Source organism: Gorilla gorilla, chromosome 19, assembly GCF_029281585.2.
Source record: "Gorilla gorilla gorilla isolate KB3781 chromosome 19, NHGRI_mGorGor1-v2.1_pri, whole genome shotgun sequence".
In the NCBI taxonomy this organism is placed as follows: Eukaryota; Metazoa; Chordata; class Mammalia; order Primates; family Hominidae; genus Gorilla; species Gorilla gorilla.
This window is the reverse complement of record NC_073243.2, coordinates 70,133,391-70,151,910: the sequence shown is the minus strand read 5'-3', so window position 1 is coordinate 70,151,910 and position 18,520 is coordinate 70,133,391. Positions and strand designations below refer to the sequence as shown.

Sequence of the window (18,520 nt, the reverse complement as noted above, 5' to 3'; positions counted from 1 at the left end):
ATCAAATGAAGATGCTTATATTTAGGGCAAGCACCAGAAAGCCAATCTCACCTGAAACATTCCATCATTCTGGTCTGTAACATCAGGTGTTGGTAGTGCCAATTGGTATGGCTTGACCTCAGCAGATAGACCCCACCTGTTGTATCTGATTTAGAACACATGCTTTCACACTTAGAAATATAACTCAAGTGGAAGTGACCTACAAGGTCACTTAATATAACCTTCCACCCAAGAATTCTTCAAAACATTCTTCTCAGATAGTCAATGGGGTTCTGCTTAGATACTTGCAGTGGCAGGAGGCTCACTTATTTCAAGGCAGATTGTTTACTGAAGGGAAGCTCAAACCTTAAGAGCTAAAACTGCTTCTCCTATGGCTTTAACTCCATGCTATAGTTACCCTCCAGCATATTAAGCACTGTACCCTCTTTCAGTTCTCATGGTTAGTTTCCTCTTTCTCAGACTAAAATGTTATGCATCCCAGAGCTTTCCTCTCCTCTACAGTTAACCTAAATTCAACTATTATTTGCAGGCCTAGAATTTTTTTTTTTTTTTTTTTTTTTTTTTTTGAGACAGAGTCTCCCTCTGTCACCCAGGTTGGAGTGCAATGGCCCGATCTCTGCTCACTGCAACCTCTGCCTCCAGGGTTCAAGTGATTCTCTTGCCTCAGCCTCCCGAGTAGCTGGGATTACAGGCATGCCCCACCACATCCAACTAATTTTTTGTATTTTTAGTAGAGATGAGGTTTTACCGTGTTGGTCAGGCTGGTCTCAAATTCCTGACCTCAGGTGATCCACCTGCCTGCCTCGGCCTCCTTTGGGATGCAAGGATTACAGGAGTGAGCCACCGCTTAACCAATTTTTCAATTAGCTTGGAAGTCAAACCTTGAATTGTCATTTTTGAATACACTCCTAACTAGGAGGGTAATATCAAGACACAGCAACACGTAGAGAAAAGAACCCTGGCCTTTGAGCTCAATGAGAATTCCACTCTGCTGCACAACTGTTACGCAACCTTTAGTGAACCTGTCTTTGCATCTGTAGACATATATAATAAAAATGTACTTCCCAAGATTGTGATACAGGACAAATATAAGAAAACATACTCTGAGCACCATCCCTGAGACAGTGGGGGCAGCATACAAGCAGTTTTTTCACTTTTTACTCCTTAGTAGCTTAACATCTCACTTATATGTGATGCCAGATCAAAGCCCTGGAATAATTATTGACTCCAGTTGATTAATATTTTTCCCCAGAAACACACATCGCTGGGACCAGTGATAACTGCATTATTGGTTTGTCTGATGAATTCACAGATAACCTGGTTGACATTACTGGAAAAGAGGGTTGAAATGTAAGACAAAATATTTCAGTAAACTTTCTTTTTGCTTGTACATTTTATGTTCCAAAAAAGTTTTTTGGCAGAAATGTGTGTTTCAAGAGGAAAAAAATAAATGGATAATTTAGGAATGTTTGTATACTCATTAGCTTGCTTCATTCCAAAATGACAATTAAATTTTTTTAAAATGAACACTTTCTTTGCAGAAAATGTATCTGGAGCACTATTCATATGATTTGCTTTTTCTTGCATTCTGAACAACTGTCAATTTATAAAAGAACAAATAAGAAAAAAAGAGCATCTGGATTATGTTATTAAGAACAGGCATGGAAATGATTTAGAGAGAAGATAACTGTGGTATCAAAAATTTAAGGCTTCAGTAATCAGGGAGAATAAATCTATGGCAAATTGACATTGCTTTTAAAAAAACCTTATTAACACATTTATCAAATCTTAATTAGATATATTAGAAAACCAAGTATCTATAATTTAAAAAAGGAAACTTACATTTGAAATATTTAGGAAACTTTCCATTTAGTGATATAAGGTGCAAACAAAAAATTGACAAAAATGGAGACTAAAACCTAAAAGTCACAATAAATTGTTCAACTATCCAGAATACTGAAAGTACTTTGTCTAAGAGATAAATGTTAATTACTTTATCACCATGACAAAAGCTTACATAATGGGTAACAGTGAATCACAGCCCAGGTGCTGGTGAGGAACGCATCTTTCTTTTACTTTATTTTATTTTTTTATTATACTTTAAGTTTTAGGGTACTTGTGCACAACATGCAGGTTTGTTACATATGTATGCATGTGCCATGTTGGTGTGCTGCACCCATTAACTCTTCATTTATCATTAGGTATATCTCCTAATGCTATCCCTTCCCCTGCCCCCCACCCCACAACAGGCCCCAGTGTGTGATGTTCCCCACCCTGTGTCCAAGTGTTCTTATTGTTCAATTCTCACCTATGAGTGAGAACATGCAGTGTTTGGTTTTCTGTCCTTGTGACAGTATGATCAGAATGATGGTGTCCAGCTTCATCCATATCCCTACAAAGGACATGAACTCATCCTTTTTTATGGCTGCATAGTATTCCATGGTGTATATGTGCCACATTTTCTTAATCCAGTCTATCATTGATGGGCATTTGGGTTGGTTCCAAGTCTTTGCTATTGTGAATAGTGCCACAATAAACACACATGTGCATGTGTCTTTATAGCAGCATGATTTATAATCCTTTGGGTATATACCCAGTAATGGGATGGCTGGGTCAAATGGTATTTCTAATTCTAGATCCTTGAGGAATCACCACACTGTCTTCCACAATGGTTGAACTAGTTTATGGTCCCACCAACAGCGTAAAAGTGTTCCTATTTCTCCACATCCTCTCCAGCACCTGTTGTTTCCTGACTTTTTAATGATTGCCATTCTAACTGGTGTGAGATGGTATCTCATTGTGGCTTTGATTCGCATTTCTCTGATGGCCAGTGATGATGAGCATTTTTTCATGTGTCTGTTGGCTGCATTAAATGTCTTCTTTTGAGAAGTGTCTGTTCATATCCTTTACCCACTTTTTGATGGGGTTGTTTGATTTTTTCTTGTAAATTTGTTTGAGTTCTTTGTAGATTCTGGATATTAGCCCTTTGTCAGATGGGTAGATTGTAAAAATTTTCTCCCATTCTCTAGGTTGCCTGTTCACTCTGATGGTAGTTTCTTTTGCTGTGCAGAAGCGCTTTAGTTTAATTAGATCCCATTTGTCAATTTTGGCTTTTGTTGCCATTGTTTTTGGTGTTTTACACATGAAGTCCTTGCCCATGCCTATGTCCTGAATGGTGTTGCCTAGGTTTTCTTCTAGGGTTTTTATGGTTTTAGGTCTAACATTTAACTCTTTAATCCATCTTGAATTAATTTTTGTATAAGGTGTAAGGAAGAGATCCAGTTTCAGCTTTCTACATATGGCTAGCCAGTTTTCCCAGCACTATTTATTAAATAGGGAATCCTTTCCCCATTGCTTGTTTTTGTCAGGTTTGTCAAAGATCAGATAGTTGTACATATGTGGCATTATTTCTGAGGGCTCTGTTCTGTTCCATTGGTCTATATCTCTGTTTTGGTACCAGTACCATGCTGTTTTGGTTACTGTAGCCTTGTAGTATAGTTTGAAGTCAGGTAGCCTGATGCCTCCAGCTTTGTTCTTTTAGCTTAGGATTGACTTGGAAATGCGAGCTCTTTTTTGGTTCCATATGAACTTTAAAGTAGTTTGTTCCAATGCTGTGAAGAAAGTCATTGGTAGCTTGATGGGGATAGCATTGAATCTATAAATTACCTTGGGCAGTATGGCCATTTTCATGATACTGATTCTTCCTACCCATGAGCATGGAATGTTCTTCCATTTGTTTGTATCCTCTTTTATTTCATTGAGCAGTGGTTTGAAGAGGTCCTTCACGTCCCTTGTAAGTTGGATTCCTAGGTATTTTATTCTCTTTGAAGCAATTGTGAATGGGAGTTCACTCACGATTTGGCTCTCTGTTTGTTATTGGTGTATAAGAATGTTTGTGATTTCTGCACATTGATTTTGTATCCTGAGACTTTGCTGAAGTTGCTTATCAGCTTAAGGATATTTTGGGCTGAGACGATGGGGTTTTCTAGATATACAATCATGTCATCTGCAAACAGGGACAATTTGACTTCCTCTTTTCCTAATTGAACACCCTTTGTTTCCTTCTCCTGCCTGATTGCCCTGGCCAGAACTTCCAACACTATGTTCAATAGGAGTGGTGACAGAAAGCATCCCTGTCTTGTGCCAGTTTTCAAAGGGGACGCTTCTAGTTTTTGCCCATTCAGTATGATATTGGCTGTGGGTTTGTCATAGATAGCTCTTATTATTTTGAGATACGTCCCATCAATACCTAATTTATTGAGAGTTTTTAGCATGAAGTGTTGTTGAATTTTGTCAAAGGCCTTTTCTGCATCTATTGAGATAATCATGCGGTTTTTGTCGTTGGTTCTGACAAAAAAAGGCAGAGGTTGCAATCCTAGTCTCTGATAAAACAGACTTTAAACCAACAAAGATCAAAAGAGACAAAGAAGGCCATTACATAATGGTAAAGGGATCAATTCAACAAGAAGAGCTAACTATCCTAAATATATATGCACCCAAAACAGGAGCACCCAGTCCTTAGAGACCTACAAAGAGACTTAGACTGCCACACAATAATAATGGGACATTCCACTGTCAACATTAGACACATCAACGAGACAGAAAGTTAACAACGCTATCCAGGAACTGAACTCAACTCTGCACCAAGCGGACCTAATAGATATCTACAGAACTCTCCACCCCATATCAACAGAATATACATTCTTTTCAGCACCACACCACACCTATTCCAAAACTGATCACATAGTTGGAAGTAAAGCACTCCTCAGCAAATGTAAAAAAAACAAATTATAACAAACTGTCTCTCAGACCACAGTGCAATCAAACTAGAACTCAGGATTAAGAAACTCACTCAAAACCACTCAACTACATGGAAACTGAACAACCTGCTCCTGAATGACTATTGGGTACATAACGAAATGAAGGCAGAAATAAAGATGTTCTTCGAAACCAATGAGAACAAAGACACAACATACCAGAATCTCTGGGACACATTCAAAGCAGTGTGTGAGGGAAATTTATAGCACTAAATGCCTACAAGAGAAAGCAGGAAAGATCTAAAATTGACATCCTAACCTCACGATTAAAAGAACTAGAGAAGCAAGAGCAAACACATTCAAAAGCTAGCAGAAGGCAAGACATAACTAAGATCAGAGCAGAACTGAAGGAAATAGACACAAAAAACCCTTCAAAAAATCAGTGAATCCAGGACCTGGTTTTTTGAAAAGATCAACAAAATTGATAGACCACTAGCAAGATTAATAAAGAAGAAAAGAGACAAGAATCAAATAGATGCAATAAAAAATGATAAAGGGGATATCACCACCGATCCCACAGAAACACAAACTACCATCAGAGAATACTATAAACACCTCTACGCAAATAAACTAGAAAGTCTAGAAGAAATGGATAAATTCCTGGACACATACACCCTCCCAAGACTAAACCAGGAAGAAGTTGAATCTCTGAATAGACCAATAACAGGCTCTGAAATTGAGGCAATAATTAATGGCTTACCAACCAAAAAACGTCCAGGACCAGATGGATTCAGAGCCGAATTCTACCAGAGGTACAAAGAGGAGCTGGTACCATTCCCTCCAAAACTACTCCAATCAATAGAAAAAGAGGGAATCCTCCCTAACTCATTTTATGAGGCCAGCATTATCCTGATACCAAAGCCTGGCAGAGACATAACAAAAAAAGAGAATTTTAGACCAACATCCCTGATGAACATCAATGCAAAAATCCTCAATAAAATACTGGCAAACCGAATCCAGCAGCACATCAAAAAGCTTATCCACCATGATCAAGTGGGCTTCATCCCTGGGATGCAAGCCTGGTTCAACATATGCAAATCAATAAATGTAATCCAGCATATAAACAGAACCAAGGAACACATCTTTCATTACCTCATTCCAGCAGGTCAAAACTAGGAAATCAAGGTCATAGCATCCTCCAAATTCTCTTTCAAAGGGCAACTGAATGGAATTTTCTCTGGATCTGATAACGGCATTCTAGTCCACTGTTAGTGAGGGCTGGAGACCTTCATTGCTCTTAACGGCACTGCATTCTCATTACTCATTCAACAAGTATTTATTGAGCACCTACTATGCACAGAGCATAGTGATAAACACACAACCTTCCTTTCCTTAACGTACCGAAAGTTCCAGACGTAGATGCTCTTCTCTTTACTCATTCTTGCTATACAATGTCATCTATAATTAAGGCTCCAATTATCCCCATATGTTAATGACACCCGCAAGTTTATTCCAATACTGACTTCTCTTGTGAGCTCTAGATCCAAATCTCCAATTGTTTATTGCAATATCTGACTGGGTATTCCCAAGAATATCACACTGAGGCTGTCCAAACTGAACCTATTCATGTCTTGTATTATCCTCCCCCTTCTCCTCCTGCAATCCTGGGCTTCCTAAAGGATACACAGGTCAACTATTCTCTCTAGTCAGAAAACTTAGGAATCACCTCTGTCTTACCAACAATGTGCAATTCATCAAGTTAGGTCGAGTCCATCTCCTAAATCTCTTTCAAATCTCTCTATCTGTCCTATGGTTTAGAATTTTGAGATTTTTTGCCTAGGTCTATGGATCCTCTTAACTGGCTTCTGCCTTATCTCTTTTCTCCCCGCTTTACATAAAAGCTTACAGTGTTTTTTCTAATGCAAATCTAATTTATTGTGTCCCCAGCCTTAAAACAAAATCACTGAAGGGTTCCTTACTGCCTTCCTTATAAGACCCACAGTTCTTAGCAAGACATCTACATCCCTCCATTATTTGACCCCTCACTGCCTTTTCCACCTCAGCCTTCGGAATCCAGCCATGCCCTTGCTCCAACCAGTTCCACTTGCAGGTTATAGGACAAGCCATGTTTTCTTCATACCTCTGTGCTACATGTTTTCTTCCTTTTTTCCAGAAGGTCCTTGTTGGTTTTCTAACTTATGAAATTCCTACTGCTCTTTCGAGGCTCACCAATCAATCCAGTTTTTCAGCAAGAAAAGCACAAGTATTCACTGAGTATGGGTTGGCACTGTGCCAAGTGTTAGATAAACAATGGTGAGCCAGACAGGCAGAGATTAGAGTTTATTTCAGTATAGTGGTTTGTGCTAAGTTAGGATAAGTACAAAGATTCAGAGAAGCACCCAGAAAATTTGGGGAGGGATAGGGAAGACTTGCTAGATTAGCTAGATTAGGGAAGATTAGCTAGATGGATGGGGTGGGAAGAATGTTCCAGACAGAGAAAGAGGATGTGCAAAGTCTCAAAAGAACATGGTCCAGGGAAGAATGGAATGTAGTTCACAGCATTTTAGCATGGCTCAAGTAGGGAGAAAGTTAAAGCAGAGAGAAATAGGCTAGAGGAGAAAAGGTACATACTGTGAAATGCTTCACAAGATATGTTAAAAGCTTGTATTTAATAACACCAAAAATCTTTCCCTGACACCTCTGCCCACACTGCTGGGCAGCTTTTCTCTATGTCCCTAGATTAGCATCTGGCGTGTGTCTCCATATGGCCTTTATCATGTCAATTACTCTGACTGCTGGCAAGGCTGGATGTTTGGTGTCTCACCCTTCTTCCATGTTGTCCTTTAGGACAGAGACTCTGCCTTCCTCCTTTCTGTAGCACACTGTTGGGAACAATCTGGTTCAAAAGTTTTTAAAATGATAGTAAAGTTAAATATCAATGTAAGTTATAGCATAATAATACATTAGATTATGAGTGCCAAAATGAACAGTGGACCACTATGAGAATAAATTGTTGTGTGCTATGATGGTGCAAAACCTCTTCATCATGAAGAGGGAAAATGCATTAGGTTTAAAGGACAGGCAGTATTTGGGGAGGCCGAGGATCAAGTGGGAGCTATGACAGGTAGAAGAAGTGAACTGGTAAGAACAAGGGCAGGGCACATGTGGAGACGAGGAGAGGGCTGATGGAAGGAGGAGAGGACCCACAGGAAGAATGTTTCTGGAATTATCTTTAGAAGGACTACCACTTTATTTAAAAATAAACAACCAACAGGGTAAAAGATTGCTTTGCTTTTATCTTTAAAGTAATGGATCCTTTTCAGCAATCCCTGTTCATAGTTTTAGGGGGATTCAAGAAATGGTAAAGATTCAGAATAGATGGTGGGATAAAATATTCTGCCCTTTTATCTTGTTCTTTATATGTTACCTTCATGGCATTCCACATAAGTAGTCCTGGGGAAGGCATCATTTAGGACAGAACCTCCCTTAAAAGTGGCTTCTGGGAATAATAAGCCTCCTAGCCCACTTCAAAGCCTGCTTTAGGGTGCTCACTGTTACACCTCAGTGAGGTTAGTGAGTCAGATTAATGCCAAGACACTAATGCTATTGTTCTTGGCAAATGGAACAGCACTAAAAGAACCTGATAAACATAATTCTGTTTTGTGGCTTCTTCAAGGTACTGAATCAAGAAAACACACCCTCCCAGCTGACTTAAAAGCAGTAAGTAATTCCGACATACTAGGTTCAAATCTGAGTCAGAAGGGTGATGACAGACAGCTGCTGGTGATGCTTCTCTGGTCTGAGCAGCTTTCAGTTGTACTACTGACCAACATGTTCCATCTAGTAACAAGAATCTAGAGAGTCACTGTGTGTTTTGAAACCCTACTCTATAAAAGAGAGCAGAAAGCATGCAAGAAACAGAATACATTTCTTGGCTTACTGTGGGGCCTATACTACGATTTGCACTGAAACAATTAAAAACCCAACTTACACTGAATTTCTTAAAATCCAAAAATTTCTACTTGTGATTTAGAAAAGGTAGAAATAATATATTCATAACTTTGCATATATCACCATCCAGCCTGACACTGTAATAGTCAAAATATAAAGATCAATAAAACTTTTCTCTGATTATAGCACACTGTCAAAGTTACCATGGACAGTGATTCAGTTTTGTTTGCATGTTTCCAAAGAGTTGCACATAAAGAATTCTACATTTAGAAACATTAAATTGATGAGCTTTCCTATTCATTCTGCCCACAGACTAAATTAATCCTATGACTACTGGTGTAATACACTCTTAGAAGGTAACAAAACTTTCTAAAAATGCTTACTTAAAACGTGGTAATAGATAGGAGAAAAAGCACTTTTTACCTTTTCAGTAATAATGCGGTTGACACATTGCTTTCCAGTCAATGGTAATGTACATTTCTCCATGATTTTATGTGCATTTCCCTGTTTTAAAAAGAAAACATCAAAAAGAGTAGTTAGGGAGCAATTTTTATTTAGAATTGGCATAACTATAAGATAAACAGAAACTATCAGAGAAATTGTCTCCTAAGTAAAGACTCTTTCAGAATTTTTGCACAGTTACATTTTTTACTCTTTTTTTGGAGGCAGCTTCTGTACCTGCAATAATTTAGAGAATGCCAGATGAATGGCCAAAGGCAGAAATGATTTAATTGGGAAACATCCTGCCAGAAATTTGACTTCTCAAGCCTCAGCCCTTGTATCATTTGATGTGAAATTTCACTAATATCCTGATTATTTTTCCCTTCCAAGGAATGGCCTCCTTTAAAAATGTGAGCAGATATCTGCCCAGGATGCGAAGCACATACAGAACACAAATGCATAAGTCCTCTTCTTAAAAAAATACTTTATCTGTTAAAAAAGTAATATGTACATGGAAAACAGCAGTGCCTTGCCTCCCTTCCCCACTCTTAGACTTGCTCTTAACTGGAATCCATTCTAGTGTGTTTTTTGTTTTTTTGTTTTTTTTTTTTTTAGCATTTTCTTCTAGGTTTCTACACATTTTCTTCTTATATCCACTTTTAAAATACTATGTTTACCATGCTACTTCTTGATTAATCAATTTTAAACAGTATCTACTCATTTCCTATTGTGGCAGAGGAAGACTTAAGAAAAACTAAAAGTGGAAAAAATGTTTTCATTCATTGACTCCCTCCTCCAGCCCCTCCTCCCACCTGCAATGTAGAACTGGCCTCTGAGGCATGTCTGAGGAACACAGTTGAAACATTGGCTCTGAGGATCTGATCTTCAGATCATTTTCTTCTGTTCATGATTAAGCTACTTTTTAAGAGTCAAGCACCAGGAGCCTAAATTACTGTCTCCCTTGGGGCTGACAGCTACTCTAACATATTCTAGATCTTCTCCAAAAATGACAAAATGCTTTTATTGCTTTCTTTTTGATGTGATGTACCACATGTGACGCCACTATCGTCCTTAGCCATCTCAATGTTTTACCTGCTTAAATGCACACCTACTATCTAGTTTATATCTCTCCCAAAACTGGTGTCAGGCTAAGTATATGGGCAGAGGCTATGAATTTCAGATAGGTGGACTCCATTACGATTTCATTCCTTGTGATAGCCTGCCAACTCAGCAATGCACTAGTAATTAAGGGGCTTTAATGTACTTAAGCCAGTGCAGGGAATAAAAGACATTCAGTAGTTTTTGAATAAAGGCATATAAGAATGAATGGGAAAAGAAACGGAGGTAAATTGGGAATCTTGGATAGATTTTTAAAAAAACTATTACTTTAGTTCAGACAAACCTGGTGCTAAATACATATGAAGTAAGTTGACATAACACCTTTTAAAACAATTCATATGTTTCCAGATCTTACTGTATATGAAAATTTATAGTTGCAGAAATAAAGCTTCATTTTCACTTCACTTCTAATTATTTTTCTTTTAAAATTTCAAATTCTGCACGACACAGAAGCTAAATTAATTAAACAGCTGAAATTAATGACAAATATTCGAACTTCTACAGTTGTCAGGTCTCCTTACATTTAATATAAATCAAGGCAGGTCACAATGAATTCTGGGCCCGACTTCAAACAAAGTGAACTATCTGCCAGCCACTGAAGAACATTTTCTGCAAGGAGCTCTTACTTAGTTCTCATTATTTGAGCAAGATCTACATCTGGCATGAAAGCAGCCACTTGGATTTTAATGAACAATCAACTTCATTTTAGGAGGAATCAAGGATTTCAACTGACAGAATTGGCTGTGCCCTACCAATGGAGACCTTTTTCTAGACCATTCTCTGCATACACACTATAGCATAGTGGTTAAGTGCATGGACTAGAGCCAAAGGACCTGTGTGTAAAACCTGGCCATGCCCCCCACTGTATCTGTAAGAGCCACATGCCCATGCTTCTCCATCCACCCTACCTTGAAAGATTCGGTAAGTTCTACATGAAATGCAAGGGTCCAGCACTTAGTGCTTAATGAATGTTAGCTGGTACTGTTTTTATACAATCCATAATTAATATTTCTATAACCTGCGAGGAAATTAAGTTCCTATATGAAGTCTGACAGAGGATTATGTAGAAAATGGCCTAAATACAATTCCTGAGACACATAAAACTAGTGAAAACACAACACAAATTTGGGGGCAAACCATACGGCTCTCCTAAGAAACTGGCACCAAATGTATTCCTGTTAGAACAATGGAGCTAGATGATTCCATTCACATTTATAGTGCCAAGACATAACACAGATCAAGGAAAAAGAAAATGAGATGCAGAAAGATTTTAAAATGTCACAATTTCAATATTCAATAAAAGGTTAGCTATGAAACCAAAATATGACTAGCTCCCATGTTAGCACTCTATTCTAAATATGGTGGGCTGAGCCCTACAGTGTGCTATGGCAGCTGCATATATTAGTGACTCACAAAGGAGGAACAAGTGCTGAGGTTTTAGCATTTAAAAATAAATCCTAGTAAAGGAATGCAGTATGGTGTGGGAGCAAAGAGCACTCTACTAGGAGTCCAAAGACCAGGTTTGTAGTCTTAGTTCTGCCATACAATTTTTGTGGTCCCTTAAATTCTTTGTGCCATAGTTCTCTCTTATCCTTTGCTTTATCCTCCTTACCTGATCATTGTAGGATCAAATGAAATGTTCTAAAACTGCAATAAACTAGGGTGGGTTGAATCTATGTGCAAATATACAGGGTTACGCGGATCTCATTCATGCTTATATATTGCGTTTCTTTCCTTCCTCGTGAAAGGTTGTCAGAAAAGGCAGAGAAATAGATACAAAGCATAGCATTAAAAATCCTTTGTGCATGGTGGCATGGGTCACACCTGTAATCCCAGCACTTTGGGAAGCTGAGGTGGGAGGATCACTTGAGGCCAGCAGTTCTAGAACACCCCAGGCAACATAGCAAGACCCTATTTCTACAAAAATTTTAAAAGTTAGCCAGTTGTGTCTGTGCGTGCCTGTAGTTCCAGCTACTCAGGAGGCCAAGGTAGGAGGACTGCTTGAGCCCAGGAGGTTGTAGTAAGCTATGCTCATGCCATTGCACTCCAGCTTGGGCAACAAAGAGAACTGGTCTCAAACAAACAAACAAACAAACAAAAACAAAAAAAACTGACTAGTCCTGAGGCTCCTGATTTCAATATGCCCTTACTTATTAACTTCATCACAACCTTTGGTGAACATCTACCTTCTTTCCTGCATCAGCTTCCCTAATCTTTCTCTTTCTCCTTCAGCACTTACAGGCCTCGAGCAATACATAGGGTAATTCACCATTTTCAAGTGACTAAACACTCTAGTACTTTCTATTGCTTGCTTCTTGGTGATCTCTTTAATTCTTTAGATGTCTGAATAAAATCCTGGGCCTAAGTTCTGCAGTATTAAACAACTCTAGTTAAATAGTAATAAATCCCTTTGCTATCATAACAATAAGTTTCATGTTATTGCAATGAACTTAATCCCAAATCCAAATAAGCTCTTTATCACAACAGAATGATTTCTTGCATTTCATGTCAACACATTCACCTGAAATCTTTAAGACTGTGCTTTATACAAAACCTCATTTCATGCTCATCTTTTCTGTTAAGTGCTTGTTAAATGTGGCTGCAATACACACACACACACACAGACATACACACACACACACACACAGACACACACGCGTGCACACATTTTTTCTCTCAGGTACTTTCTTTGGCAAAGCCCTAATGATCAACTACACAGAAGGCAAGTTCTGGGATTTGCTTGCTCCTAAAAAGACCAAGCCTTTCAGCTTTTGTTCATGCTGCCTGTTACCCGGAACACATACCACCACATACCTCATCACCCCAGATTCAAACGGCAACACCCTTCCTATTCAGGAGTTGGCTCAGACACCATCTTGCCTAGGAAAACCTTCATCCAGCATCCTCATCTGGTGCTGCAGTCATGTTCCCATGGGTGTCCCCAGTCTGTGGCCCTCCTGGGTGCTCCTGTGCTTCCTCCTCCCTTCACATGTTGACCTCTTGCCACCACCTCCACTAGATGCTGAGCTCACTAAGCTAAGACTATTTTTCTTCATATGTACAGCCATGAGTAGAACATTAGGCAAACTACAGTGATCAATAAAGGCTGCATTTCTGATTCAAGGAACTCCAGAGGGGAGCTATAAAATGCCATGTGACTAATGTCTATTGACCACTAGGGGCTGCCTTTCTAGTTCTAAGATAGTACTCGTACATTCCTAGTATCTCTGAGCTCACTAGAAGCAGCACAGCTAGCAGAGGCACATGACGGGGCTTATAAGACTTTGGGAAGACAGATAAAGGTGCGATAAAAGGAAGCAGCAAAGACACTTTAGGACTGTAGCCCAAAACATACAAATGTGAAAGTTAAGAGAGAAACAGTGAATTATAGTTATTTTACCTCTTCCACCTGCTCCCTTCTAAAGCTTAAAGGCACTTGCCATAATTTGCTGAAAAGAAGGACTACAAGGGCTTCTTTTAATTTAATATTCTTCTTTTAATTTAATATTCTTTTAATTTAATATTCTTGGCAAGAGAATATTAAATACTTTGTCTGGTAGAACAAGGAAGCCAATGGCAGGTCTATCTTTGGGCTTGCCAAAATATCATGGATGAAGCCTGATTATCAACACCCTTGCTCTTTCCTTCTCCCACTTAATCTCAATGCTTAAATCAAGCATACCACATACACACACAAATACAATAATGGGAAATGCTGTATTACAAAATACATGACTGTCACATCACTATAACTGATGTAGGTGGATTATTTGTAACACAAAAGATACATGCTTGAGAAGATGGATACCCCATTCTCCACAGTGTGATTATTTCACACCATATGCCTATATCAAAACATCTCATGTACCCCATAAATATATTCACCTATTATGTGCCCACAAAAATTAAAAAATTTAATTTTTTTAAAAAAAGAAAAGAACTGGATTTGCTAAATAAAGAAAATCAAGGTACACAGAATAAAAGGAAAGAATGAGATTACTCACACTGCATTTGTCCTCATGGGATATGATTGACCTTTATACAGCGCCTACACTATAGGGTTTCCGACAATCCACTCAGGACTTCAGTAGACAGACTCAGCTAACTTAGAAGCAGAGAACATTTGCTATTACAAATGATATGTGGAGGTAATATATGGAGGTAATAAAAGTTTGTGGTTACAGGGATATTCTCAAGGGGAAGACTAGCCAAATGAAACAGTAGATACAGCAAGCCATTTGCCTGAAAAACGGTCTTCAGGGTTTTGAGATCTTAGAATAGAAGGCCCCTTATACACTGTATCATATACATTTCTTGTACACTGTATCATAAAAATCATTATCATAGACATACTTATTTTTTCTAAAGGTTGCGTCCTATGATCTCTAACCTCCAGAGGGCAGAGCACAGAAGTCAGCAGGAATTACTTTCTCTTTTCATTCATGAACTGTTGTGGTACCTTAGAAAGCCTCTGTTAGCATTAGTTTTCCTTTTTATTTTAGAAAATGTGGAGACTTGTGCACATAAATGCAAAGCTAAAGAATTTAAAGTGATAAGGTTAATTAAATTCTGTAACACATTTTAAAGAGTTTTACTAGTTGTTGGACTGTGTTCTGCTTTTTTTCTCCCATTTTATAACGTTTTTGCAGGCATTTCTATCATAAAGGTGAAATAAAAAGGCAAAACCATGTAAGGATTTATATTTTTTAAAGGTGAATTTTTTTCCCCAAACAGAACCTGGCTACTATATATTCTAATTGAAGCTAGGAAAGAATTATACGCTTTTATAAATGAGAAAAAAATTAAGCTAGCTGAAACTCTTATTAATTATGAATTCTCCTAAGAAAAGAATACTTTCATTTTGAGCTACTTTTCAATGTTGCTGAAAATTATCTGAAGGATGTCTCCCAAGAAAGGGTTTTCCTTAAAAAGCCTTCATATTTGTTGGCTTTTGATAACACATTTCATCCAAAATAAACAGGATTAATAAACTCCATTTACCTTTTATAATTCTTCTCCACAAAAAGTGAAGTCAAGATAAGATAGCTTTCAGCTCTATATGAGACCTGTGCTATAGACACAGATTAAAGGCTGAAATGAAAAGATACTTGACTATAATTTGAATCAAGGTGAAGAAATAAAGAACAGCAGGAAAGGTAAATATAAAAGGTCACCTAAAAGCAAATATTGGTACACATAAAGGTACATACATAAATATAACATTTCCTTTACAAGACTGTAAACACAGTTGCATAAAACAACAATTATAAATATGTTCTGATGGGCAGATGAGTACAAAGATCGCTACAGTTTATATGACAAAGGCAGCACAAGCCAGGAGAGAGTGAGTGAAGCTATATAAGAGTATACTTTTTAACACTAATAAGCTTAAGGTAATCCAAATTTAAAAACACAAGGTTTATTCTTTCATTCACCAGGTTTATTCTCAACTTCATAACAATTATTCTTTTTATCCCTTCAGAATCCAGACCTCCTACTGTAATACAAAAATCTAAACCTGTTTTAGTAATAGAGTTCTCCTTTTGTCTCCAAAATTAAGAAACCAAGCTTTGTTTGTTGCCATTAAATGACAACAGTAACTGAATTCCTTTGTTTTTGTGGTCTGAAAGTTATACTTAGGAACACGTTTCCCGTACATGATATTGAGAACAAAACAGATTCTTCATGTTGTTAGTGGTAATGGTGCTTGCCAGCAGAAAAGCTTAACAAAAGGAAAAGGAAGCCCAGAGGCAGAATGCATGGACTCTGGGCTTGGTTTTACTTTTTATTTTATTGGGTTACTTAACCTCTATGAAATTCTGCCTCTAGAAAGAAAATATCAAGAACCATCTCATGAGAGGATTATAATGATAAAATGGAGACAGAAGCATGTAACAACTTGGAAAAGTTAGAAGTGCTTTCTATATGTTCAAGGTTGGTTTACTTGAAAAATTAATTCAACAAGTATGTATTGAGCCATGATGTAAATAAGGCTCTGTTCTACTCGGTGCTTATAACAGAGCCCCTGTCTTCATGGAGTTTGCATTCTGCTGAAGAAGGGGGAGGAAGGATCGTCTGAAGACGGAAGAGTTCTGTTGTATATAATAAGGTAGTCAAAGAAAGCTTCTCTGGTATTTTGAGTCTGAGTGAAGTGAGGGAGTGAGCCATGTGGATAGCTGGGAAAAAGTATTCTAGGCATAAAGAATAACAAATGCAAAGGTCCCAAGGCAAGATATTCTTACAATGTTCTAGAAACTTTCAGGAAGTGAGTGAGGGTGAAGTTAAGTGGGCAAGAGAGATAACAGATTCAGAGAGGCAGTTGGGGTGGCAAAGCAGGGGGAGTCTACAAACCATGGAAGTCTTGGAGACAATAGTAAGGACTCTGGACTTGAATCTAAGTGAGATGGGAAGTCATTGAGGGTTTTTGAGCTGCCATTGAGGGTTTTTGAGCCAACAAAGAAGTAGCATGATCCCATTTACATTTTGGCGAAAAAAATCACTCTGGCCACTGTGTGTGTTTAAGTGTGAGTATATTTTTTCCCACTCAACCTTTCTCGCTTTGTTCTCTGACAAGAGGGACCTAATTATAAATCTCTTAACATGCACCATCCTCCCACACACCAGTGTCTATTCTTTTATTTCCTGCAACACTTAATCCCTGTCAAGCTGCCCCATCCCTCAGATCTCCTGCAAATACTCCATACATCCCATGGGAAGCCTCTTTGTTGCTCCCTAACAATGGAACTGGGAATGAGATGCCAGGTTCTGCAGGCTCTGCTTTGCTCACCTTTCATCTTAAGTACTGATTTCCATGACTCTGCCCCCATAAGACTGGGCTGCCTGAAGGACCATATCTTTTTTTATTTCCTCAGAGCCTATGATAGTACTTTGCACATATCAAGTCCTCAGTAAATATTTTATGTCTGAATAAACAAGTAAATTAACATTCTCAGAAGGTAATTTTACCAAAATTCAAGACAAAACATCAAAGAATATTCCTTTGGTCATTCACAATGTCGAGAGGACAGAAGGAACTAAACCAGCAAATTCATAAAACATTGGCTCATTCATCTATGATTTTACAGAGGTAGGAATAAGCCAGATAAAGAGGGAGTGGGCACTGAATGTACAAACACCTAAGAATGGGAAACACCATGATGCCTTTCTGTAGATCTTAGTAGACCTTAAGTTCTGTGGGCAAGGATGAGATAGGCTGCTGGGGAGCGAATCGCAAAGGCAGATGGGCTAAGTAGAACCAAGCAGTGTTGACTATGTTTACAGATTTTAAATAGCAACAACTTCATCTAGCTTTAGTTTTAGACTAGTCAATCTGGCAGTCGTGTGCTTGATTACCAGGACGTAGGGGCAGTCAGCAGTCAGGGACCTTTGGAATGCTGCAGTAGTGATCTATGCAGATGTAAAGAAGGCCTTAACAGGGATAAACAGAGTAGAAATATATAGTGGGGAGCAGACTACAAGAGTCACATTGATGCAATATTTATAGTGCTTGGTGTACGTAGGGGTAGGGGCAGAGAGGGACCATGGATGCCCTGCCAAATGATAGCTGGGAGATCATCACTTCTCTAGTTGGGCCAAATAAGCAGAACATATTTAGGGGGAATGATGATTTAGTTGGCAAAATTTGTTGTAGATGAGGTGGCTGTGGAACAACCAGGTGGAGTTGTGTAATAGGAAGTTAGAAATATAGTTCTATGGCTGATCAGAAGATTCTAGGGTGGAAAAATGATTAATGAGCCACTGAATGAAAAATAGTAGTTAGTACCAAAGATTCAGCTGGCACCTTAGAAGGCTGCAGAGCAGAGGGCATTATAAAGAGTTCTGGAGGGAACCCATAAAGGAAGGAATGGGGAATCTATCTATGGATACAAGTGGTGGAGGCAGCTCTGCAACCCGCAGCACATGGTTTACAGGTTTGTACCCAAGGCTGCTGCTGCAGTCAAGGCCTTTATCAGACAGAGGGGGCATAGAAAATCTAATGCAATTGGCTTTAACTTTAAAGACATACCTCAGAAATTACATACATCATAAATACTCAAATCCCACTGACCCAAACTTGGTAGCATGGATGTATCTATGCACAGGAAGGCTAGGAAATGTAGCCAGTCACTGGGTTTATCTGAGTGCCCAGATAAAACAGGGAGGAGTCTAATGCAAAAAGGAAGAAATGGAGATAGGTATTAGAAGATATAATTAGAGTTTTGGATTTTCTTTTAAACATATTGCTGATGTAA

At 38.4% G+C, this 18,520-nt stretch overlaps 1 protein-coding gene across 3 annotated transcripts in view; it reads right to left on the bottom strand.

The window, feature by feature from the left end:
• OXCT1 (3-oxoacid CoA-transferase 1) overlaps positions 1-18,520 on the bottom strand; it is a 148,672-nt gene that overhangs the window by 10,371 nt on the left and 119,781 nt on the right. For all 3 annotated transcript variants that reach the window (XM_004058907.4, XM_055367533.2, XM_055367534.2), the window contains one exon: positions 9,132-9,212. In XM_004058907.4, coding sequence (XP_004058955.1) covers positions 9,132-9,212 — 81 coding nt within the window. The remainder of the gene's footprint in view (positions 1-9,131; positions 9,213-18,520) is intronic.